The sequence below is a fragment of the Terrapene carolina genome, unplaced genomic scaffold (assembly GCF_002925995.2).
Source record: "Terrapene carolina triunguis isolate 2854851 unplaced genomic scaffold, T_m_triunguis-2.0 Scaffold58, whole genome shotgun sequence".
NCBI classification, from domain to species: domain Eukaryota; kingdom Metazoa; phylum Chordata; order Testudines; family Emydidae; genus Terrapene; species Terrapene triunguis.
In genome coordinates, this window is record NW_020664409.1 from 57,406,244 (window position 1) to 57,426,761 (window position 20,518).

General features: G+C 45.8%; 1 protein-coding gene across 1 annotated transcript in view; it reads right to left on the bottom strand.

Annotated features, from left to right (window-relative positions):
- Nucleotides 1–1,011: 1,011 nt before the first annotated feature.
- Nucleotides 1,012–20,518, bottom strand: part of SLCO5A1 (solute carrier organic anion transporter family member 5A1) — a 124,581-nt gene continuing 105,074 nt past the window's right edge. The window contains exons 8-10 of the mRNA XM_024206018.1: nucleotides 18,897–19,138; nucleotides 8,226–8,290; nucleotides 1,012–3,874 (exon numbers count right to left, since the gene is read on the bottom strand). Coding sequence (XP_024061786.1) covers nucleotides 3,417–3,874; nucleotides 8,226–8,290; nucleotides 18,897–19,138 — 765 coding nt within the window. The 3' untranslated portion in view covers nucleotides 1,012–3,416. The remainder of the gene's footprint in view (nucleotides 3,875–8,225; nucleotides 8,291–18,896; nucleotides 19,139–20,518) is intronic.

Consider the following 20,518-nt stretch of genomic DNA (forward strand, 5'->3'; position numbering starts at 1 on the left):
TGGCATAAAAAACACTAATTCCCTATTGAAGAATGAAGCCAATGAAGTGGACTGTCCAATTCTGAACATTTTAAAGGGACGATGTTAAGCAGTTCAAGCCCAACAGGTAACGTACCTTAAGTGTAACCCGGTAGGGTTAAATCAGACACACTTCGCGAACATGGAAACCAATCCTGCATTCCTCTCAGGCAAATCTCCCACAGTGGGAGTTCTGCCTACCTGATGTGAATAGGCTTGAATTTATTATTTGCAATGCTGGTGCACAAAGTAGCAGATCAGAGTTAAAATGACTCCCCCTAACTCCATTAGAAATAAATAAACTCTTGGAAATGGACAAGGGTAAACTTGGGAGGAAAATATTCCGTGTCAAATTATAAAGACACTATTACAAACTGGAGAGGAAATAGCATACAAACTCTAAGAAAGAACCCAATAATGTTACTTTGACTCCCACTTATTCAGCTGGTTTTTAAACACTTTAATTTTCTTAAGTTTCCAGCTTGTGGAGGTTACAGTATCCTCTTTAATAATAATAGGCTGATGTAAATGACTTCAATGGAGCTACATCACCTTACAACAGCTGAAGGTCTGACCCCCCAAAACTCTACAATAGGAGACCTTGGACCTGGTTCACCATTGCCTCACCCCCGTTTTACCCTGGCAAGGAGCCCAGTACCACTTGCAAGGTGCTGCCCAGCCTCTGTGCTCACTGACGTCAGTGGGAGCAGAGAGGACGCTACACCGGGCTCCAACAGCATATTGAAGATTTGTAATTTTGAAGACTGAAGAACACATTCTTGGCCGGATCTGACCCTATGCTATTAAATTAAACAAGACTCATAGATTCTAAGGCCAGAAGGGACCATTTTGATCATCTAGTCTGACCTCCTGTATAACACAGGCCAGAGAATTTCACCAAGTGGCTCCTGCATCAAGCCCATAACTTTTGGCTGAGCTACAGCACATCTTTTAGAAAGCCATCCAGTCTTGATGTAAAGACTTCTAGTGGCAGCAAATCCACCACATCCCTAGGTAAGTTGTTAATTACCCTCACTGTTAAAAACGTACACCTTATTTGTAGTCTGAACTGGATTATTCTAAAAATTAAATTAGGCTCAAAATAAATATTAATATCCAAAGAATAACAAGAGGTGAATTAAAGGGAGAAGAGCTATCTGAGCTAAAGGGCACAAGAACAAATGGCTATAAACTGGCCATGAATCCATTTATGCTGGAAAGCACAAGGTTTCTAACCACCAGAGGAGTGAGGTTTGAAACAGCCACTCGATAACAGTAGTGGGGTAAGAATCCTAACTAGGTTTAAAGATGGAGTTTGATAAATTTATGAATGGGATTATATTACGGTGATGCCTGCAATAGCAGGAGACTGGACTTGATGACCCAGGAGGTCTCTTCCAGTCCTATATCCTAGGTTCCTAAAGTACTGCACTAATAATTAAAGACACTGATACTTACATAATGAGCGATGTAACCGTTTTCTGTACATTTTCTGCCACAGAGATCGTCATAAGAGGCACAAGAGTCATATAAACTAATCAAGACATTCTGGAATAAATGGGGTCAACATTTCAACCACGATCTGAGGCCAGCATGGTGAGTAACTTCAAATGCCAGTCAGAGAAGGAGGAAGCTGGCAAGAGAGGAAAATCTATACTCTACAGACCAAATCCTGAGACTACTGAAGCCCATGGAAATTTTGCCATTAACGTTAATTGAAACAGGATTTGGCCCTATCTGACTTAGTCAATTTGTTCTAGTTGTAACTTTAAAAAAAATGTCTCTGAAATTCCTGAACCCTCATCAGAATTGTTTATACCTATTGAGAAATAATTCTTTCTACTGTATGTGTCATGGCTTCTACCCGCATGCTTCTCACCAACCAAATTTCACAAAAGACACAATCCCCTCCTCTATTCCCAAAGGCTCTGAGACATGCACCTGCAAATAGAATACAACACTGGCTTCTTATCATAACCTTCCACCTGACAGATCACTAAATGTCAGCAACAGCCAGTTGTAATGCCCCCAGTTTAAGACTGTGGATGAGGAATTAGCACAGGAAGCAGATAAAAATCAAACAGTCTCTTGAAGACTCAATCAAGTGGGAAAACTCACTAAAATATTTTGAATAATCAAATGCCAGAACATGCCGTGTGGGTCCTTGAACGGAGGTGCCTTCTGTGCCTAGATCTCCCGCTGGAAGAGGTCAGCTGACTCTTCCATTTCCCCCACACCTCACAGAGAGCTTTAAACGAAGATGGGGGGCCAGACGTGGCGCAAACTCCCCTTTGCGTTCAGTTTGAGGTCTGTGTGAAATGGTAGCAGTGCAGTCCCAAAATGCAGCTATCCAAACTCTCTGGGTATTTTCACTTAGTGGAAAACCAGAACAATTTGTTTAAAAAGATCTGCATGCATTTGCAAAGGATAGCCAAGCATTTCCTAAGGACAGCCAAGCAGTTCCTGGCAAACTAAACCTGGATACTGTGTTTTCTGAGAAAAGTATGGATTTGAAGTTAGTACAGTAGTAGCCACCTATAGCGGATAACTGCATAGGTAGTTACAGAAATATGCATCTACTTGTTATAGTCTCTATGGGGTTGATTATCATGTCTTAATGTTATTACAAAGTAATACTGTAGATTTTCACACTGAGTTATACTTTTATACCCTGTGTACTACACTGAATAATACTACATCCTACCAAATTAAAATAAATGTACATTTTAATAGGATAAGGATACGATGTCTTAGAATTTGAAAACTTTACCTGCTATATAACTTTTCTATGGCTTAATATGTTATCAACAGTACTTTAAACAGTTATGTCCATTTTTAAATCTTATATCTGTCTTAAAATAGCCCCATTCCAAGTTCAGTTGGATTAAAGACTTTGAAAGCAAAATTAACATGCTGCATCAACAATTATCCAGATAAGTTGCATAGTTTAGACACACTCAGTTGTGCTTTGTAGCAGAACTCACAGTAATTACTCACCTCTGTGAACCGATTCGTGGATGCAAAATTGATGATCCCTTTAAACATTTTCTTAAAGTCTTGGAATCAATGAGACGCATTTCTGTCACCCTTCCATTAATTTCCACCATTTAGAATACCTCACCCTTATTTTGACACTAGATCAGAGCATGGACATTTAATGGACACACCTGAAGTAATTACAAACACATATTTTTTAAAACTCCATTATCTGGAGGGGAGAAATAAGAACTTGGGTCGTTTTGAGGTATCCAGCCCTCAAGTATGCTATTGATGTTTGCTTTAAGTTTTGTTGGTTTATCATGTGACGTGTAGATTAAAAAAGAAGGCACGGGTGTTTCACAAGGCGCCATATTTAAATCAACCAACAAAACTGAATTTTACATTTTCAAACCTGGGGTCTATATTTCAGCAGTGACTTCCTCCAATGCATTTTCAGTTGAGGAATTTATTGCTTCTGAAAAGGGGCCAGGATATGTCTGTGCTATGTAATTCATTCCTCGTGCCAGACAGACGTCTTCAGTGTGCTCCCCTCGAGCACTGAAAGTAGGGCAGGATCTAGTCCGTGCATAGTTTTGTTGAGGTCCAGCATTGCCAACCATCTCGCTCACTGTGTTTACAGGTGAGGCCCTCCATCTTTGCCTCTGCAGCTGATCTTCTTTATATTTAATGGAATACCAGGCCAGAAAAATAAAAAAGAATCCCACAAATTTGAGACCAGCTGCCAATCCAAAGTAAACGAAGCGAAATGAAGTTACATCGTATTCCCAACAAGATCCTTGCACACCACAATCCTGTTGCCAAAGCATGCACGTGGTGTCAATAACAGCCCCAAAATAAATTGGAGTAGGAATGTAAGCTGTAATAATAGTAACAAAACATAATAATTAGTGGTGAATGCTTAGAAAACTTTAAGAAACTAGGTACGATGCAATAGCCAAGTTTTATGTTGCAGTGCAGCCACACCCTAAGTTTACATGGCTCTTTAGTCATGGCCACTGTGTATCACGATGGAATTTTTTTTTTCCCCACAAGACCCATCAGTTAGCCTCCATGTCCCACTTCTAGTGATACAATATGGAGCCCAATCTTTTAAAAAATATATTTTCACTATGCAGATGTTACCATTTTCACCATGGCATCTCCATCATATGGTTAGCCAGTGCTCCTGCACTTAATGGTTGTCTACCATAGATTTCTTTTGTTAGACGGTGACACCTCAATCCCACTCCTATCGAAGTCAATGGCTCCACTGACTTTGATGGATACTGGATCAGGCCCTTGACCCTTTGAGAGAGACCATGTTTCAGTTTGTTCAGCTGCAACACAATGGCACTCACCCAATAAAAAATAATAATTGCATTAGTCTGAATTAGGCATAATGAGTGGGGTTCCGCAGGGGTCTGTTTTGGGACCGGTTCTGTTCAATATCTTCATCAACGACTTAGATATTGGCATAGAAAGTACGCTTATTAAGTTTGCGGATGATACCAAACTGGGAGGGATTGCAAGTGCTTTGGAGGACAGGGTCATAATTCAAAATGATCTGGACAAATTGGAGAAATGGTCTGAGTTAAAATTTAAATTTGTGGAGATATCCTATCTCCTAGAACTGGAAGGGACCTTGAAAGGTCATCGAGTCCAGCCCCCTGCCTTCACTAGCAGGACCAAGTACTGATTTTTGCCCCAGATCCCTAAGTGGCCCCCTCAAGGATTGAACTCACAACCCTAGGTTTAGCAGGCCAATGCTCAAACCACTGAGCTATCCCTCCCCCTAAACAGGATGAAGTTTAACAAAGACAAATGCAAAGTGCTCCACTTAGGAAGAAAAAATCAGTTTCACACATACAGAATGGAAGAGACTGTCTAGGAAGGAGTATGGCAGAAAGGGATCTATGGGTTATAGTGGACCACAAGCTAAATATGAGTCAACAGTGTGATGCTGTTGCAAAAAAAGCAAACATGATTCTGGGATGTATTAACAGGTGTGTTGTGAGCAAGACACGAGAAGTCATTCTTCCGCTCTACTCTGCTCTGGTTAGGCCTCAGCTGGAGTACTGTGTCCAGTTCTGGGCACCACATTTCAAGAAAGATGTGGAGAAATTGGAAAGGGTCCAGAGAAGAGCAACAAGAATGATTAAAGGTCTTGAGAACATGAGCTATGAAGGAAGGCTGAAAGAATTGGGTTTGTTTCGTTTGGAAAAGAGAAGACTGAGAGGGGACATGATAGCAGTTTTCAGGTATCTAAAAGGGTGTCATAAGGAGGAGGGAGAAAACTTGTTCACCTTAGCCTCTAAGGATAGAACAAGATGCAATGGGCTTAAACTGCAGCAAGGGAGGTCTAGGTTGGACATTAGGAAAAAGTTCCTGTCAGGGTGGTTAAACACTGGAATAAATTGCCTAGGGAGGTTGTGGAATCTCCATCTCTGGAGATATTTAAGAGTAGGTTAGATAAATGTCTATCAGGGATGGTCTAGACAGTACTTGGTCCTGCCATGCGGGCAGGGGACTGGACTCAATGACCTCTCGAGGTCCCTTCCAGTCCTAGAATCTATGAATCTATGAATACTTCCCTGCAAGCAATTTCTTCACAAATGTGTGAGGCTCTTTGCCTCCTAAGGGGAGAAACTATTTATGACCTTCTATTCTGCTTGGGCTCCTAAATGTTTTTATTTGAGAACCTGACATGTAACAGTCACATCAATAGTGTGAATGATGTCTTATAGAAGCTTTTTGGTTCCTGCATGCAAACAAGGGTATGCCATGCCACAGCCTAGCAGAGGCACGGCCAGGGAATGTTGGTATGATTTCTGCTCCCCTGTGTTCTCGAAATTGTCACAACTGGAAGTTGGCCCACTGATCTTCCCAAAATTACATTTTACCCCTAAAACCATGCAAATAGCATCTTTTAGGAAACATGTGAACAATGTGAAAGCAGTAAGGCCTTAATACCGTAAGATTCCTTACAGGAATTACCCAGTAGAACTGAGCAAAATATTAAAGCATGAAACACAAGTAGCTGCCCTTATGAAAAATGACATAGAACAGAATTATTATTTTCAAATTGTCCCTTTGAAGAGAGATTCTCTTCCATGGAAACAGGCTTCAATTTCACCAGGGTGCTACCAGTGCAGTTGGTCCAGTTTAAGTGCTCATTCTTTGTCCTAGAAACGTGATTCACATTTTACAACAGGTCATAACAATCCTCTTCAAACAAAATTGCGCCATTAGTGATTAGATGGAATGAACCGGCCTTCTCCTCTCATTCATTATAAATAACCATTACTGCACTATTCACATTTTTGCAGTATCTGTACACCTAAAGTGCTTTGGATAGGCAAGTTCTGACTACTTCAGAAGCTTGGTAGGAATATCTTTGTGTAAATAATAACCTAACAAGCTTTCTTTCTGCTTTGAAGAAGACTAATTAGGAATTAGTCATTAAAATACAAACGTGTCTTGTCTTAGAAAGAGGAGAACTGATTTCTGGGAAGGCAATTTTTTAGCGTCTGAAGAAAACAAAAATACCAGTTTAAAAAAAAATCTCATGACAAATTCCATTTAGGAAAAATATTAAAATCTGGACTGGGTCTATAGGGTGAGCTGTGTTGTTTGATATTCATAGACAGCTGTTTGGTGTGGAAGAGCACATGAAATCAGAGGCTTACACTGCTGGGATGCCCAATTAGGGTTGCCAATCCTCCAGGATTGGCCTGGAGTCTCCAGGAATTAAAGATTAATCTTTAATTGACGAGTATGTCATGTGATGACATCTCCAGGCATATATCCAACCAAAATTGGCAACCCCGGGGTTGTGGTTCTTAATGTAGTAAATAGAGGTGTCCAGGAATGCTTTTGACACATGTTTTTTCATTAGGAAATGCTGATTCAGCAAAACCAAAACATCTTGTGTTAAAGGGTCACTTTCAACAAATTTCACATTTCACAAACAAACATTTTGAAATTGTCAATACATCCTGGCTTGATATTTTTAAAACAAAAAGTTTCATTTTTCAGTTTGAAATGACTTTTTGTTTTGAAATGTAAGTTAATCTATCAGAAATAAAATGTGAATAAAAGTCAAAATCTAAATATAACATTTTCATTCACCTGATCCAAATTTTGGGGGAGATTTTTGGTTTGTGAAAATGTACAAGATTTTAACAGTTTGACCTGATTCAGATGGTAAAGCTTTCAAAACCTCTACAAGTCTTGTGAGATGGCAAAACTATTCTCTACTCAGCTCTAGGGATACATACGGAGCCTTCATGTGTAAATAGTGCAACAGACAAATAAGGAATATGGAATTTTAATGCCTGTTTTGCCTGAAAAGTTTTGAATAATGTACTGCAAAGGAAGCAGCAGCACAGGGAGCAGAAAATGAAGCCATTCACTCTGGGTCCCAACGAGAATTCTCCAAGAGCTAATACTGGAAATTATTCGGTAGAACAGGCCAGAAAATGGTATTTTCTTTGGTAGGGGAAGAGAAGGGATTCAAAATAAACAAAAAGCTTTGCTCCCCTCCCCCCATTTTACGTGTATGGAATTTTTCCAGTTTTTCAATGAAAAATAATTTTTCAAAAAATGTTTACCATTCAAAAATTAACTGACTTTTCTGTGAACATTTTTGCATAGAAAAAAAGGCTACTTTTCATATAAAAAAAAGTTTTGATGGAAAAGTTTCAACCGGCTGCACTATTTAGCTAATAAAATTATCTAGGAAAGGCTAGGAACCAAGTAACACAAAGAAAAGGCTGCTGAACAAAGGGAGCTGTTGAAATTCCCACGGAAATTCCCAATTAAAAATATATCCACTATAATCTGTTGCAGATTAAAACTGCTACTTTAGGGAAGTGCTGAAGGGATGGGAGCTTACAACTGCTGGTAGAAAACTACGGCTAAAAATGGTGTAAAATCCAGGTGCTTATTTTCTGTCACTGTAGGTGTCTTTGTCTCCATGGTGCTGGTTGGCCACTACAGTACAATGTGGTTTGTATAAACTAATGTGGTGTAAAAAAAAAAAATAGTAACAAAACATGAACATCAAATAACCTCTCAGTTGCTAGGTTAAATGGTGATTTTGGGCTCATACTGCTATTCACTGGTGGAATTTCACTGTTTTATAGAATATTTATGGAGAATTTTGTGAGGATTTTGCAAATGGTGTCGTTCAGGGAGTTGTTAATGCTTACGTTTGCTATAGGACTTACCAAGAGTTCGTAATAAAACAAATTGCATTCCTAGTGCAAAAGGCCGCTCGCCATCTTCCACAGACCTAGCAGGGAAAGAGAATATCTTCTGAAGAGACAGTCTCAACAAATAATCTTTTTAGAATGTTTTGGCTGTACTGTCCTGGTCTTCTCCAGCTGTAATAAACATCAGCTAAAATTTCTTCAGTTTATTTGGTAATGAGGATAAAACCTATTGATAGTAACAAAGAGCCAAACTGTGCTGTCCTTAGCCAGGAAAAAAAATCTCATAAACTTGAATGGGAGTCTTGAGTAAGGATTGAATAAGGACTGCAGAATTTAGCCCATAGCTGTTAGGAAGGTCCTCAACACAATTATACAGTAGCTCATGGTTTCTGGTAATTCTTCCCAGACAATCTAATCAATGGAACTTTTCTCAGTGAGTGCATAACTGAGCTAGGTCAGGAAACGTACCAGTAGAAGCATACAAAAGATTGACCAAGGCCCTACTCCAACACCACTGAAGCCAATGGGAGCTTTTCTATTGGCTTCAGTGGGAACAGGATCAGGTCTTTAAAATATCAGACTACAAAGCAGCAATGTATCTGTGGCACCGCTTATATATAATTACAGTAAACCACAGAATTTCCCTCTAGACTGTTTAAATATTTTGAAATACTATAAATTAGGACAATTAGCCAAGTCTTCACATAGTCTGACAGGTTAAATAACAGCCCAGTGTAGCCACACGTTTACTATATATTTTGCACATGTGCATGTGCGCACGCACACACACTCTCTCTCTCTCAAAAGAACACTACGTTTGTAAAGACAAGCTCCAAATACGTAGGAAATGCCAGAATTAAGGTACCCTATGTAATCTTAATTGGGCTCTCTTGTGCATATACATTATGACACAGTCTTTAATTACATAACTCTTTTACCGTCCCATGCCAGAGACAGTTTTAAAACTGACGTTTTGTTAAACTTAGTATCTAAAAATGAACATGCACAACTAACATGAGTCCCACTGCCACTGAGTCCTTTCAGCACACACTAAACTCAGCTGCTGCCACCAGAACTGTCCCCTTTGACTGCCTGAGCAGACCGTCAATCCTCAGATGGACAAAGTGCAGGGAAATCTAACCCTGACATTCTCTTGTGAGTGCTACAGTCACATACACTTTTTATTCCACAGGACCCCAGCATCCTTCATTACACAGGCTCTGTCATGCTCACTTAATGAGAGCTGTGCAATGTTCTCTTTTCTCCTTGTTAGTCAATGTGTGTCCTCCCCCCCCCCCCCCCCGCAACCAATGTCTTATTTACTGCACACTATTCAAACCCTGCTCTGAAAACCGAAGTGTTCATTTCCTCATGGCCATTTCTATGGCGTTCAATGCAATGAGATGAGCAGCTATTAGCCCCATTTTACAACTGGGGAGCCGAGCCATCGATCTATAAAGGTGAAAAGTAGCCACTATTTTTGAGGCCCAGACTCCTACGGCCTGATTTTTCAGAGTACTTATAACACGTCATATGTTCAAAGCATAGCTCCCACTGATTTCAGCTGCAGCACTGAGTGCTCAGCATTTCTGCAGATCAGACCCCCAGGGTCCCAAATAAGGGATCAAAAAATGCAGACCACACAATTAGGCCTTGATTAACTAAGGGCACTGAGGTCTTGTACTGCAGCGCATTGTAACACCTAACTTAGGCAGCTGACCACTCAGTGCACTTCATAACCCTGAGTTTGGCACTCAAGCGACCTAAACAATGCACAGGGAGCGAGCGAGAGAGACCAAGGGCTGGTCTACACCCAGCCGCTAGTTCGGCGGCTGGGGATCGGAGTTCTGGGTTCGACTCATCGCGTCTGGTCTGGACACGATAAGTCGAACCAGGAAGTGATCCCCGTCGACTGCGGTACTCCAGCTCGGCGAGAGGAGTACCGCGGAGTCGACGGGGAGCCTGCCTGCCGCGTGTGGACCGCGTCTGAACCGCAGTAAGTTCAAACTAAGGTATGTCGACTTCAGCTACGTTATTCACGTAGCTGAAGTTGCGTACCTTACTTCGACTTGGGGGGTTAGTGTAGACCAGGCCCAAGAATGGTATTCACAAAAGCCACTCCACCAAGTGGGGAGCTGGCTAAGCTAGCCAACAAGAGAGACCAAGCAAACGAGTCCTGCGTCCTGCCCCTCAAAGGGCTTTAAGTGCCTAACTCCAGGCTGGAAGGAGGCACCTATGCAGGGGCAGCCGAGCCTTCCCAAAAGTGTGGGAGGGAGCAGGGTCTCCCTCCATGGCCACGCCCCAGCCCCACCTCTTCCCCCCCAACTCCCCGCCCCCTGGAAGCCGGACTGGGACAGGAAGCCCCTCCACCTGCCGGGGGTATGTGTGTGTGAGTGCAGTCCCCGACTCATATCCCCACCCCACTCCAGGCCCCTGCCCAGGGCAGGTGGAGGATCCATTGCTCCCCACAGCTTCCCATGCAGCTCTTACCCCTGACCCAGCTCCAGCTAGCCAGCGGGGTTTTGGAGCTGCAGCCCGGCCATGGTAAGAGCCACCTGGGTAGCTGTGAGGAGTTGCGGACCCTCCCCCTGCCCTGGGTCAGGGCCCTGGGGGGCAGGGACATAGGCCAGGGACTACTCTTAAGCCCCCCCCACCCCAGGCAGGGGGAGGGGCCTGGGCTACTCACAGCTTTCAGCCTGGCCTGGGGAGGCAGGACCTTGGGGGAAAGAGGAGGGGCAGGGGCCCTGGCAAAAAGTGGAGGGGACAGGCCTCAAAAATGGGAGGGCCGTGGCCCTCTGCCCCCGCCCTGTTCCAGCGCCCCTGCACCTAGCGCTGCTTGAGATTCACAGCCATGAACCTGAGCCTGGAGTTAGGCACCTAAGCACCATTTCTTGTAAGAAAGGCAGCAGCGCACACCTAACGCCATGCAAAGGGGGGGGCGGTGTCAGAGGAGGCATCCTCTGTAATAACTTTTAGCCCAGTGGTTAAGGCACTTTCTTGGAATGTGGCTGCCCCAGGTTCTATTCCTCTCTTGATGAGGTGAAAAGCTTTGAACAGCCATCTCCCACCTCTCCGGTGTGTTCCCTCCCCAGGGGACTACAGAACCATTCGCTCATTAATTATGCACCTCAGAACAGTTTCAACAGGAGACACTGAGAGAGCACCCCATCAGAATATCCCACAGCCCATGGGTGACGGCATGCACGTGAGAGATGAGAGACCCCTGTTCAAATCCCTTTGCGTAATCAGGCACAAAGGAGAATTGAAGGGGAGTGCACTAGCAATGGGCTAACGGTTGTAAGGGAGGCCACTGCCCCCTGCAACGCATTGCATGGAGTGAGCTGTGCTCAGAGCACACCTACTGGATTTGATCCTGCAGGCAAGATAGTGCGGGCAGGGCCATGCCTAGTTTGAGAGTCCTGCCGGGTCTTAGGCATGGGACTGGCATCCTGGGGCCTGCCTGAGGGAGCCCTACACATGCCCAGTGGCAGAAACTTAAGTCCTAGAGAACTTTTAAAGTGCTAATTTAAACACGTAAGGAATTTAGTCGCCTCCAGAGTTGGGCAGCAGCTGAGCAGGGATTTTGTGACTGTCAGTGGTGCCTAAATCCAACAGTGGGAGTTAGGTGCCTAAGTTCCTTTGTGAATCTGGCTTTTGGTGGCCACCTCTGAGAACTTTGGCACACGTGACTTCAGTGTTGCCAATTCTAGTAAGTTGTTTATGCTTGTCAAGTTTTTGGCTGGAGCCAATCTAGTGCTGACAGAAGCTGCTCCAGCCCTTTAGTGACTCTGAGTCTTCTGCTTGGCTACCCACCCCACTTAGCCACTTCCTAGGACAGAATAGGCAGAGTTCACTCTCCAACGCCCCCACAGCAACCTAGTCTCACAGGAGAGCAGTGGGGAGCTAAAGAGCCCAGCAGCTCTGGGCAGCTTCACTCCTATGAGCAACAGGGACAGGATGATGCATCTTTGCCATCTCCCTCCCTGCAACACCCAGCCTGGGAAGGGGCAAAAGGGGATGACGAGCTCCTGCAACTGCCTCCCGGCATGGATGGAGGCAAGGGAACCCCACTGCAGCCCACCACCACCCGCAGACTTGCGCGAGGAGGGTGAAGACCCCAGGAGAAACAGACGGGAGGGAAGGGTATACTGAAGCGGAGACAGAACAGAGAGGTTGGGGGCTATGGGCATGAACTCATGGGTTGCGGGTGGCTGGAAGGGAGCAGAAAGCATTACTGGGCAGATGTACATGGTGCTAGCTCCTGCAGCAGGAGCCAAAATCACCTTACCGAATAAACTTGGGAGAATGGGCAACATGAATTGTCATACACACACTGGGGATGGGCAGGTGAGGGCAAAAACCATACGAAAGATGAAAAACACAGTATAATCGTTCTTTTAAAAAAACTCTGAGGGGGTCCAACACATCAGTTTTGATCTGTTGGGGGCCAGGGTTCTGACTTTGATCCCTTGAGCTTGGCAATACTAGCATCACCTAGGTGCGCTGTGGCAGGGAGACACTCCCAGTTCCAAGGCCGCATTCAATTGCCTTAACCATCCTTTCTCTTCCTTCAATCTCCTGGCTCATTCACTTCCCTATGCGCCAGCCCAGCCCCTCTTCCAGCTCTTCCAGAATCTTCTGTTGACGTTCTGGCTGCATCTCCTGATCACTTGAGAAGGAAGAAGCTGGACTGGGCGGGGGGCAGAGGATGCGCTGCAACAGTGGAGCCCAGTTCCAGTCCATGTACACTCACACCTCCAGGCAGAGTCTACTCAAGCCTGTGGCAGAAGTAGTATGTGATCATGTAATTAAAGTCTGTGTTGCAACATACATGCGCGGGTGCTGAATTAAGCTTATACAGACAACTTCAATTCTGGCATTTCCTAATTTTTAAGTGCTTAACTTTGCAACTTAATAATGTTCTTTTAACATACTGTGCGTGTGAGAGAGAGAGCAGGCATATGCTGTCCTAGGTTTTTAAAAAGCAAGCTGAAAATACAGAAATTCCATCACGTGGCACCATACTGATGACCATATGTCTCATCAGGAGGATTGCAACTGCTAAATCCACCACATCGACTCTGCCACTTGAGCGCATGGAGTAACCGATAGGTTGTCTTCCTGTGTGGCCCAGCACAAGAGGGGGCTAGGACATGTTGCCGGTGGGTTTCACAGCTATTTGCTGATAGCAGAGGAATGATGCGACTCAAGAATCCTGGGTTCCATTCCCGGCGCTGGAGGGAAATGGGATTTAGTGGGCACAGACTCTTCTGCCCAATCCTCCAAGCTTGACCTTTACTCTCCTGTCCCAATCCTGTCTCTGCCCCACCCCAGTTCTCTATCCTAGATCCATTCTTCTCACCTAGCCACTCCCAGTCTCCACCTCCTGCTTCTCATCCAAGTCCCAGTCTCCTTGCCCAGCAAGTCATAGCCTCACCCTTCTAAACAAACAGTCCCAGTCTTTCCCCACATCCTGCTCCCGTGCTCCTTTCCCAGCCATTCCCCATCCCAAAACCACTCCCCCAGCTGCTTGGCCCCAGTGTCCTTACCCAGCCATCCCCCATTCACCCTTAGCATGCTTGCCCAGCTATTCCCAGTCCCCACCGCACCACCAGCTCCTTATTCCTACTTTCCTTACCTAATCAGCCCCCATTTCCCTCATCTCTCAATCTGTGTATCTCCCCCCAGCCTCCAGTCACTGCCCCCCCACACACATCTATGTTCCCCAATTGGCTCAGAATTCCAGCCTCTTTGCCCATCCAGTCGCGATTCTTTCCCCATCCCTGGCTCCTCATCAGGTCTCCCTTCCCTCCCCTCCCCCCATCTCCTTCCCCATGTCCCATGCATTCCCAGTCCCTGTCTACTTACCCAGCCAGTCGCAGTCTCTTCTCCAACTCCTCCTTCAATCTCAGTTTCCACCTCTACCCACTGATTGCCAGTCTCCCCTCAATTCCCGCCCCAGCTCCCAATCCTAGTCTCTTTACCCAGACAGCCCACCTTTCTCCTCTACCATCTACCAGTCCACATCTCAGCCTCCCCACAACTCCCAGTCTCAGTTTCCTTCTCCATTCCTTCCCCATCAGCATCTAGTCTGTCTCCCCTCCCAAGTTTCCTTGTCCCAATCTACTCTCCCCATCCAACCCTCCTGTTCCAACTCTTGTTCCCTCAGCATTTGAGTCAAACAGCTTCTTTCTCCGTGCTGTATGAGTACAACGGAGTGTGGGGGGAGTGTCACTGAGAGCATAGCAGAGACAGGATCCCTTCTCTCAGTTCCAATGACCAGCCCACCTTGGCCCAGAGGAACCATGAGCAGTCTGGCCTTGCCCCATAGGCCTGGGCTGAGGGGAGCACTTTCAGTCAGTCTGTGGGGATGGTATACTAAGAAATCCAGTCACATATAACTGTAAGGGGATGGAGCATGCTCAGTGAGGACAGAGTAATGGGAACAGTGGGGTAATCTTAATGATGGGTAATGCTACCAGACCTCCTTATACTGACTCAATAGGGTAATAGATATGGGGTTCTCAAGTTACTGAGTAGTCCTGCCAGCATGGCGGTAAGATGTGCCTCTATTTAAGTCCATGTAGAAGAGCTATAGTCACAATAGGGGTGGGGAAAACTGGTTAGAGTGAAATAAAAAAGCTCCAAACTTCATCTTGGTATTCTGACATTATAGTGTAACGTTCTGATGTCCGAAAAAGATTGCTTTGATTAACTTATTAAAATTATTATTTTTAATTGATTTCATGTCTGCACGTCTAAGTTCCTGTGAGAACCACAAGAAAATAATGCAAGCAAGTCCATTCTACCATTAGTTCTGGTCCAACTAGACATCTGACAAGATAGCTTCTTCTGGCAAGCTTCTAAAATCTGAAGACCCAAAAAGCTTGTACAGTTAGGAAAGTAAACTTTTGGGTGCTTAACAGAAGGCCTTATCAACAAGAAGCCTGAGACTAAACTGTAAATATGAGAGACTTAATTTAGGCTTTGGTTTCTAATATTTCATGTTTGGGATGAGAGAAGAAGAGGCATTTGGTCATAGGGAAGCTTCCTTCTATTTTCCCACGTTCTTCATTCCGTTGACGATGTCTCATGGAAGCCGACATGTACATGTGTAAATGTAGCTGGACTGTAACTTTTAACAGTTTGTAAATACTTACCAGAATAATTTTAATTTCAGTCACTAGGAGAAACACATACTGATAATATAGCACCATACCTGACACTGCATTAACCCTCACTGTGTTTAACACTAATTCTTTCTGTCCCTAGGATCTGTTGAAAGTAGGCATGAGCTTTGCAAAACATGCTAAAAAAATTTGCGTTCCTTCAACTTCTCCCTCTTCCCTGTTTCTAAAACTGAAATATTGGTCTACCAACGCTATGTCTGTTCAATTGTGTTAATATAAGACCACATCATGGTTTTTCATAGAGTTTAAGGCCAGAAGGGACCACCAGATCATCTATGTAGTCTAACCTCCTGTGTACCACAGGCCCCTAAATATCACCCAGCCAACCCCATACTAAGCCCAACAACCAGAATTAAACCAAACAATTACAGCCCTCGGGAGACTAAACTATGTGTACCGCATGCAGAGACTGAGATGCACCAATGCCTAAGTCCCCTGAAATGGCAAGGAACTGATTAAGTGAGATATAGCCAGATGATCCTAGCAAGTGACCTGCATCCCACGGTTAGAGGAAGACTTCGCTTTCTTTAAAACTCTGATTTAAGTTTCTTTACAGAAAGTGATATTTTAAATATACATCCTTTTAATCAAGACAATAATTACTTGATACCATTCAAAGCTCTTGAGGGGGGGAGGCAGACCCAGGAAAAGGTATAATGTAGGGCTGAGTTAAAAGTTTCAAGAAATTAATAGACAAATAGATGAGTACAAGCCCCTCTTGATATTTTGAACAATACCCATTCTGGGCTGACATCTAGATGAGCCAAATATTAAGATTTTTTTCCTGCACCAGACCTGAAAATCTAACCAGTTTGGGTTTTGGTTTTGGTTTTTGTACATTTTTCTCTTTGCGCTGTGTCTGCTGGACATTTCTTGTCTCACAAGGTAGATACATCATCATTTTATGGGTAGCGCCCTATCAAATTGACGGCCATGAAAAATGCACCACGGACCATAAAATCTGATATCCCCTCCCCATCCCGCCATGATATCTAGTTATTGTAGGGTAGGGGCATGAGTGGTGCATGAACCCCCCTTTTGGGGAGACTAGTCCCCCCAGCCCTGCCCCTTCCTGAGGCCCTGCCCCTACCCCACCCCTTCCACCCCCCTCACCTGCGGGAGCCCTGAGGCCCCCCCACCCACCCACCCACTGCAGCTGGAGGAGCCCCGGCCGAACTGCCCCAAGTGCCAGCCCGCCTGCCCCCGCCGCCCTGAGCTCAGGGCTGCCAGAAGGCCTGCCCCAGCCACACTGGGTGCTCCAAGTCCTGGGCCAAAACTCTAGGCCACTGGCCGGCCCAAGTATCGTCTGACCTGCCCCAGGCTGCTGGCTGGGCCGAACCCTGAGTTCCAGGCCACCGGGCTGAGGTCAGCCCCTGCTGGCTTTAGGGGAGAGGAGGAGCGAAGGTGGGGTCACAGGCTGGGTTAAGGGAGGCTTAACTTCCCCTGGCCTATTATACTTGCCTCCCATGGGGAAGGGGAGGTATGGGGGCACCCTAGCTGGGGGCTAAAACCATGTGCCAGGCTCCAGCTGCTAGTCCCGTCCAGGCTGGGAAGGAACAGGATTTTCTCTTCTGCAGCACGGTCTGCTCCCAGGCTGGGTCAGACCCACCTCTGGGAACATCCCCCACCTGAAGTAAGCTCCTTGGCTGCTGGCTGGGGGCCCAGGTCTGAAGACAGTGAAGCCGTGGAATTTCATGCAGCTGGGGGAGATTCATGGAGGTGAGTCTGACCCAGCCCCTAGAGCAGCCCATGCAGGGGAAGAGGACGTCCCATCCCTCCCCAGCCTGATCGGGACTATCAGCTAGACCCTGGTGCACGGTAGGAGTCCTTGGTTGGAGTGCCTCAGCCCTGCCCCTCCCGAGCTCAGGCATTAAAGGGACTTTGGGCTGGCTGGCAGGGGGAACAGACCACAGCACACCCTGACCATGGGGCCCTGGGCAGTTGCCACCCTTAAGACCGGCTCTGCCCCTTCCCCCCACAAGTAACAACCCCCCCATACCCAGCGACCTCACTTCTGCGCTGCTGCTAGCAGCAGTACTGGCTTTAGAGCTGGCACTCAGCCAGCAGTAGCGCAGAAGTAAGGGTGGCAATCCCACGACCCTCCCTACAATAGCTTTGCGACCTCCCACCACCCCATATTGCGTCAGGACCCGCACAGTTACAACACATAAAATTTCAGATGTAAACCTCTGAAACGGTGACACTGAATATTTTTAAAATCCTATGACCGTGAAATTGTCCAACATGGATCGTGAATTTGGTAGGGCCCTAGTTATGGGTATAAATTCAGTAACTCCTCACTTAAAGTCATCCCGGTTAATGTTGTTTCATTGCTGATCAATTAGGGAACATGCTCGTTTAATGTTACGCAACGCTCCCTTATAATGTTGTTTGGCAGCCGCCTGCGTTGTCCACTGCTTGCAGGAAGAGCAGCCCGTTGGAGCTAGCTGGTGGGGGCTTGGGATCAGGGTGGACTGGCAGCCCCCCTATCAGCTCCCCACTCCCCTAAGTTCCCTGAGCAGCCGCTCAGCAGGCTATCAATTGTCTGGCAATTCAGCTGTCCCTCCCCTCATTGCCATGTGCTGCTCCTGCCCTCTGCCTTGCAGCTGCTCCCGGGAGCCTCCTGCTTGCTGTGGGGGGAGGTAAGAGGGGAGCTAATGTCAGGATGTCCCCCATGCTCCTGCCCTCCTCTTACCCCATCTCCATAGAGCGGTGGGGGGGGGCACGACAGGTCTCAGGACGGAGGGAGCTTGCTGGCAGCAGCTGCTGTCTCAACTTGCTGATCTACTTAAAAAGGCAATGTACTAGAGTGGTGTCAGCGTACTTAAAGGGGCAATGCGCATCTCTCTCTCTCACACACACACAGGGTATGTCTCCGTCTGCCATGCTGTCTCCCCTCCCTCCATTTGTGCTGCCTTGAAGAGTGTGAGGCTACATTAACAACAATGTGTTAACCCTTGAGGGCTCAGCCGAGTGCTAGTTCATCATTTAGCAATAAGGCATTCCCCGGGAAATATCCCACCCTCTTCCACCCTCTGCTCTGACTTCACCACCTCACCAAAGCTTCACAATCATCATTGCTGTGTACGGTATTAAATTGTTTGTTTAAAACTTATACTGTGTGTGTGTGTATGTGTATATATATATATATATATATATATATATATAATATAGTCTTCTGTCTGGTGAAAAAAATTTTCCTGGAACCCAACCCCCCCATTTACAGTCATTCTTATGGGGAAACTGGATTCGCTTAACATCGTTTTGCTTAAAGTCGCATTTTTCAGGAACATAACTACAACATTAAGTGAGGAGTTACTGTATAAGGGATCAAATCCTTAACAAGTGTAAATGGGCATAACTCTGTTGACTTGAATAGAGCTGCACTGCTTTACACCTGCTGTGGGTCTGGCCAACAGTCTCTCTTATGTGATACAAACACTGTACTGATAGGTATAATATATGTATCTAGATAGATATACAGCTAGATTCTTACCTGAGTGTCACTATGATTGCCGATGGCTGGGCACATGCTGTTATAAGGGTAACTATGAACAGAAATATTAGGAATGGGATAAGTGTACTGCAGGTCCGATCACACTTCCCAGAAACAGCATAGCCATTCTCATTCAGGTATGTTTTGACAATAACCACCCTGAGCTGACCGCGCTGTCCCACAGTTGGTGGAGTGATAACTTGGCGGCTTTGGACACAGGCACATTCAGTATAATTTCTTACCTGAGAGAAGCAAAGAGGAGAAACATAAAATATTGCAATTAAGATTTTTGCCCCTTCAACCAAGACAATGTGCAATATTTACCACATAGCTGTAGTGAAGAACTACCACTTAAAAAGGAGTTCTGTGCTTAAGAGATTATCCTAGTTTTAGGCAGGGCTGGGGATAATGCTCCTATTATTAAGTTTGCTTGACACTTCCCATAAGTCACTTATAACATTGCCAAACTTTAACCCTTTGTACTGAAACTTTCCATGCTGTCTGCTTCAGGCTGGATTTGTTGGCAACTCTCAGCCAAAATGGTTTAGCCGTTTCTGAGAATGAGGCGAGGGAAAAATATGTGTTGCCCACATTAAACATTCCTGTGATCTTTTCTCTGAACAGTTCTAGTGTCCCCATGCTTTTGAAGACGGGATTTGAAATTTGGCAGGGATGTGGCCTTTGTGTGAGGGGTATGTCTTCTGGCCTCCCTGTAAAAATCTACCCTCATCTCACCAAGTGATAAAGCTTTGAAATATCGCAGTTTGCAGTTCAAAAATCACAGCTGAAAAATCTCCGAAGAGTACGTCTTCATTCAGCATGCTCCATCCCCTCACAGCTTCCTTGACCAGATTACACATGTGCCTTCCCCATAGAGCGACTGAGCAGTCTCCAGCCGAGGACTACAGAGGTAATGCTGGGCTTTCCCTGTCATGGCTGCTCTCGCTACTTCGGGCTGGGGCTAGGCACTGGAAATGAAAGCAGAGAGTCTGGGGCTGGGAGCTGGTCAGGGAAATGAAAAAGGATACTGAAAGTGAATGCTGAGCTGGAGGAGATTGGAGACTGGGACGAGGAACCAGCAGGGGGTGGGAGGGTGGAAACAGATCTGACAAGGAGCTGAGGAGTACAGGGAGTGTATGGGAAAAGAGACTTGGACAAGGAGCTAGGGAGGGGAAGATGCAAAGAGACGGGAGGAGGAAGACCGAAGAGGGAGATTAGAACTGGGAGCGAGTAGAGGGGGGAGAGGGGAAATAAAACTGTCTGTCAAGGAGAGCAGGATGAGATGAAAAGCCTGAGGAGAGGAGAAGGATACTATGTGGCAAGGAGAATGGGGCTTGGACAAGGAGTCAGCATCAGGAAAGTAACAGGTCAGGGACAGATTGGAGGAGATGAAGTAGAAGAGGTCAAGTTTGTGGGGGAATGCGCAGAAGTCTGCCCACTGGAACACATTCCCCTTCAGAGCCTGGACTGTGCGGAGGATGGGGACGCTCCGGCTCGCTTGGCCTTTTTTCTTGGTAGCCAGGCCTGGGCGGGGAGCTGAGGGGGCAGGCTGCTGCCACCCCCAGCCGGGCTCTCCATGCTGCACAGAGTGGCATGCGAAGCAACTCCATACCGCCCCCTCT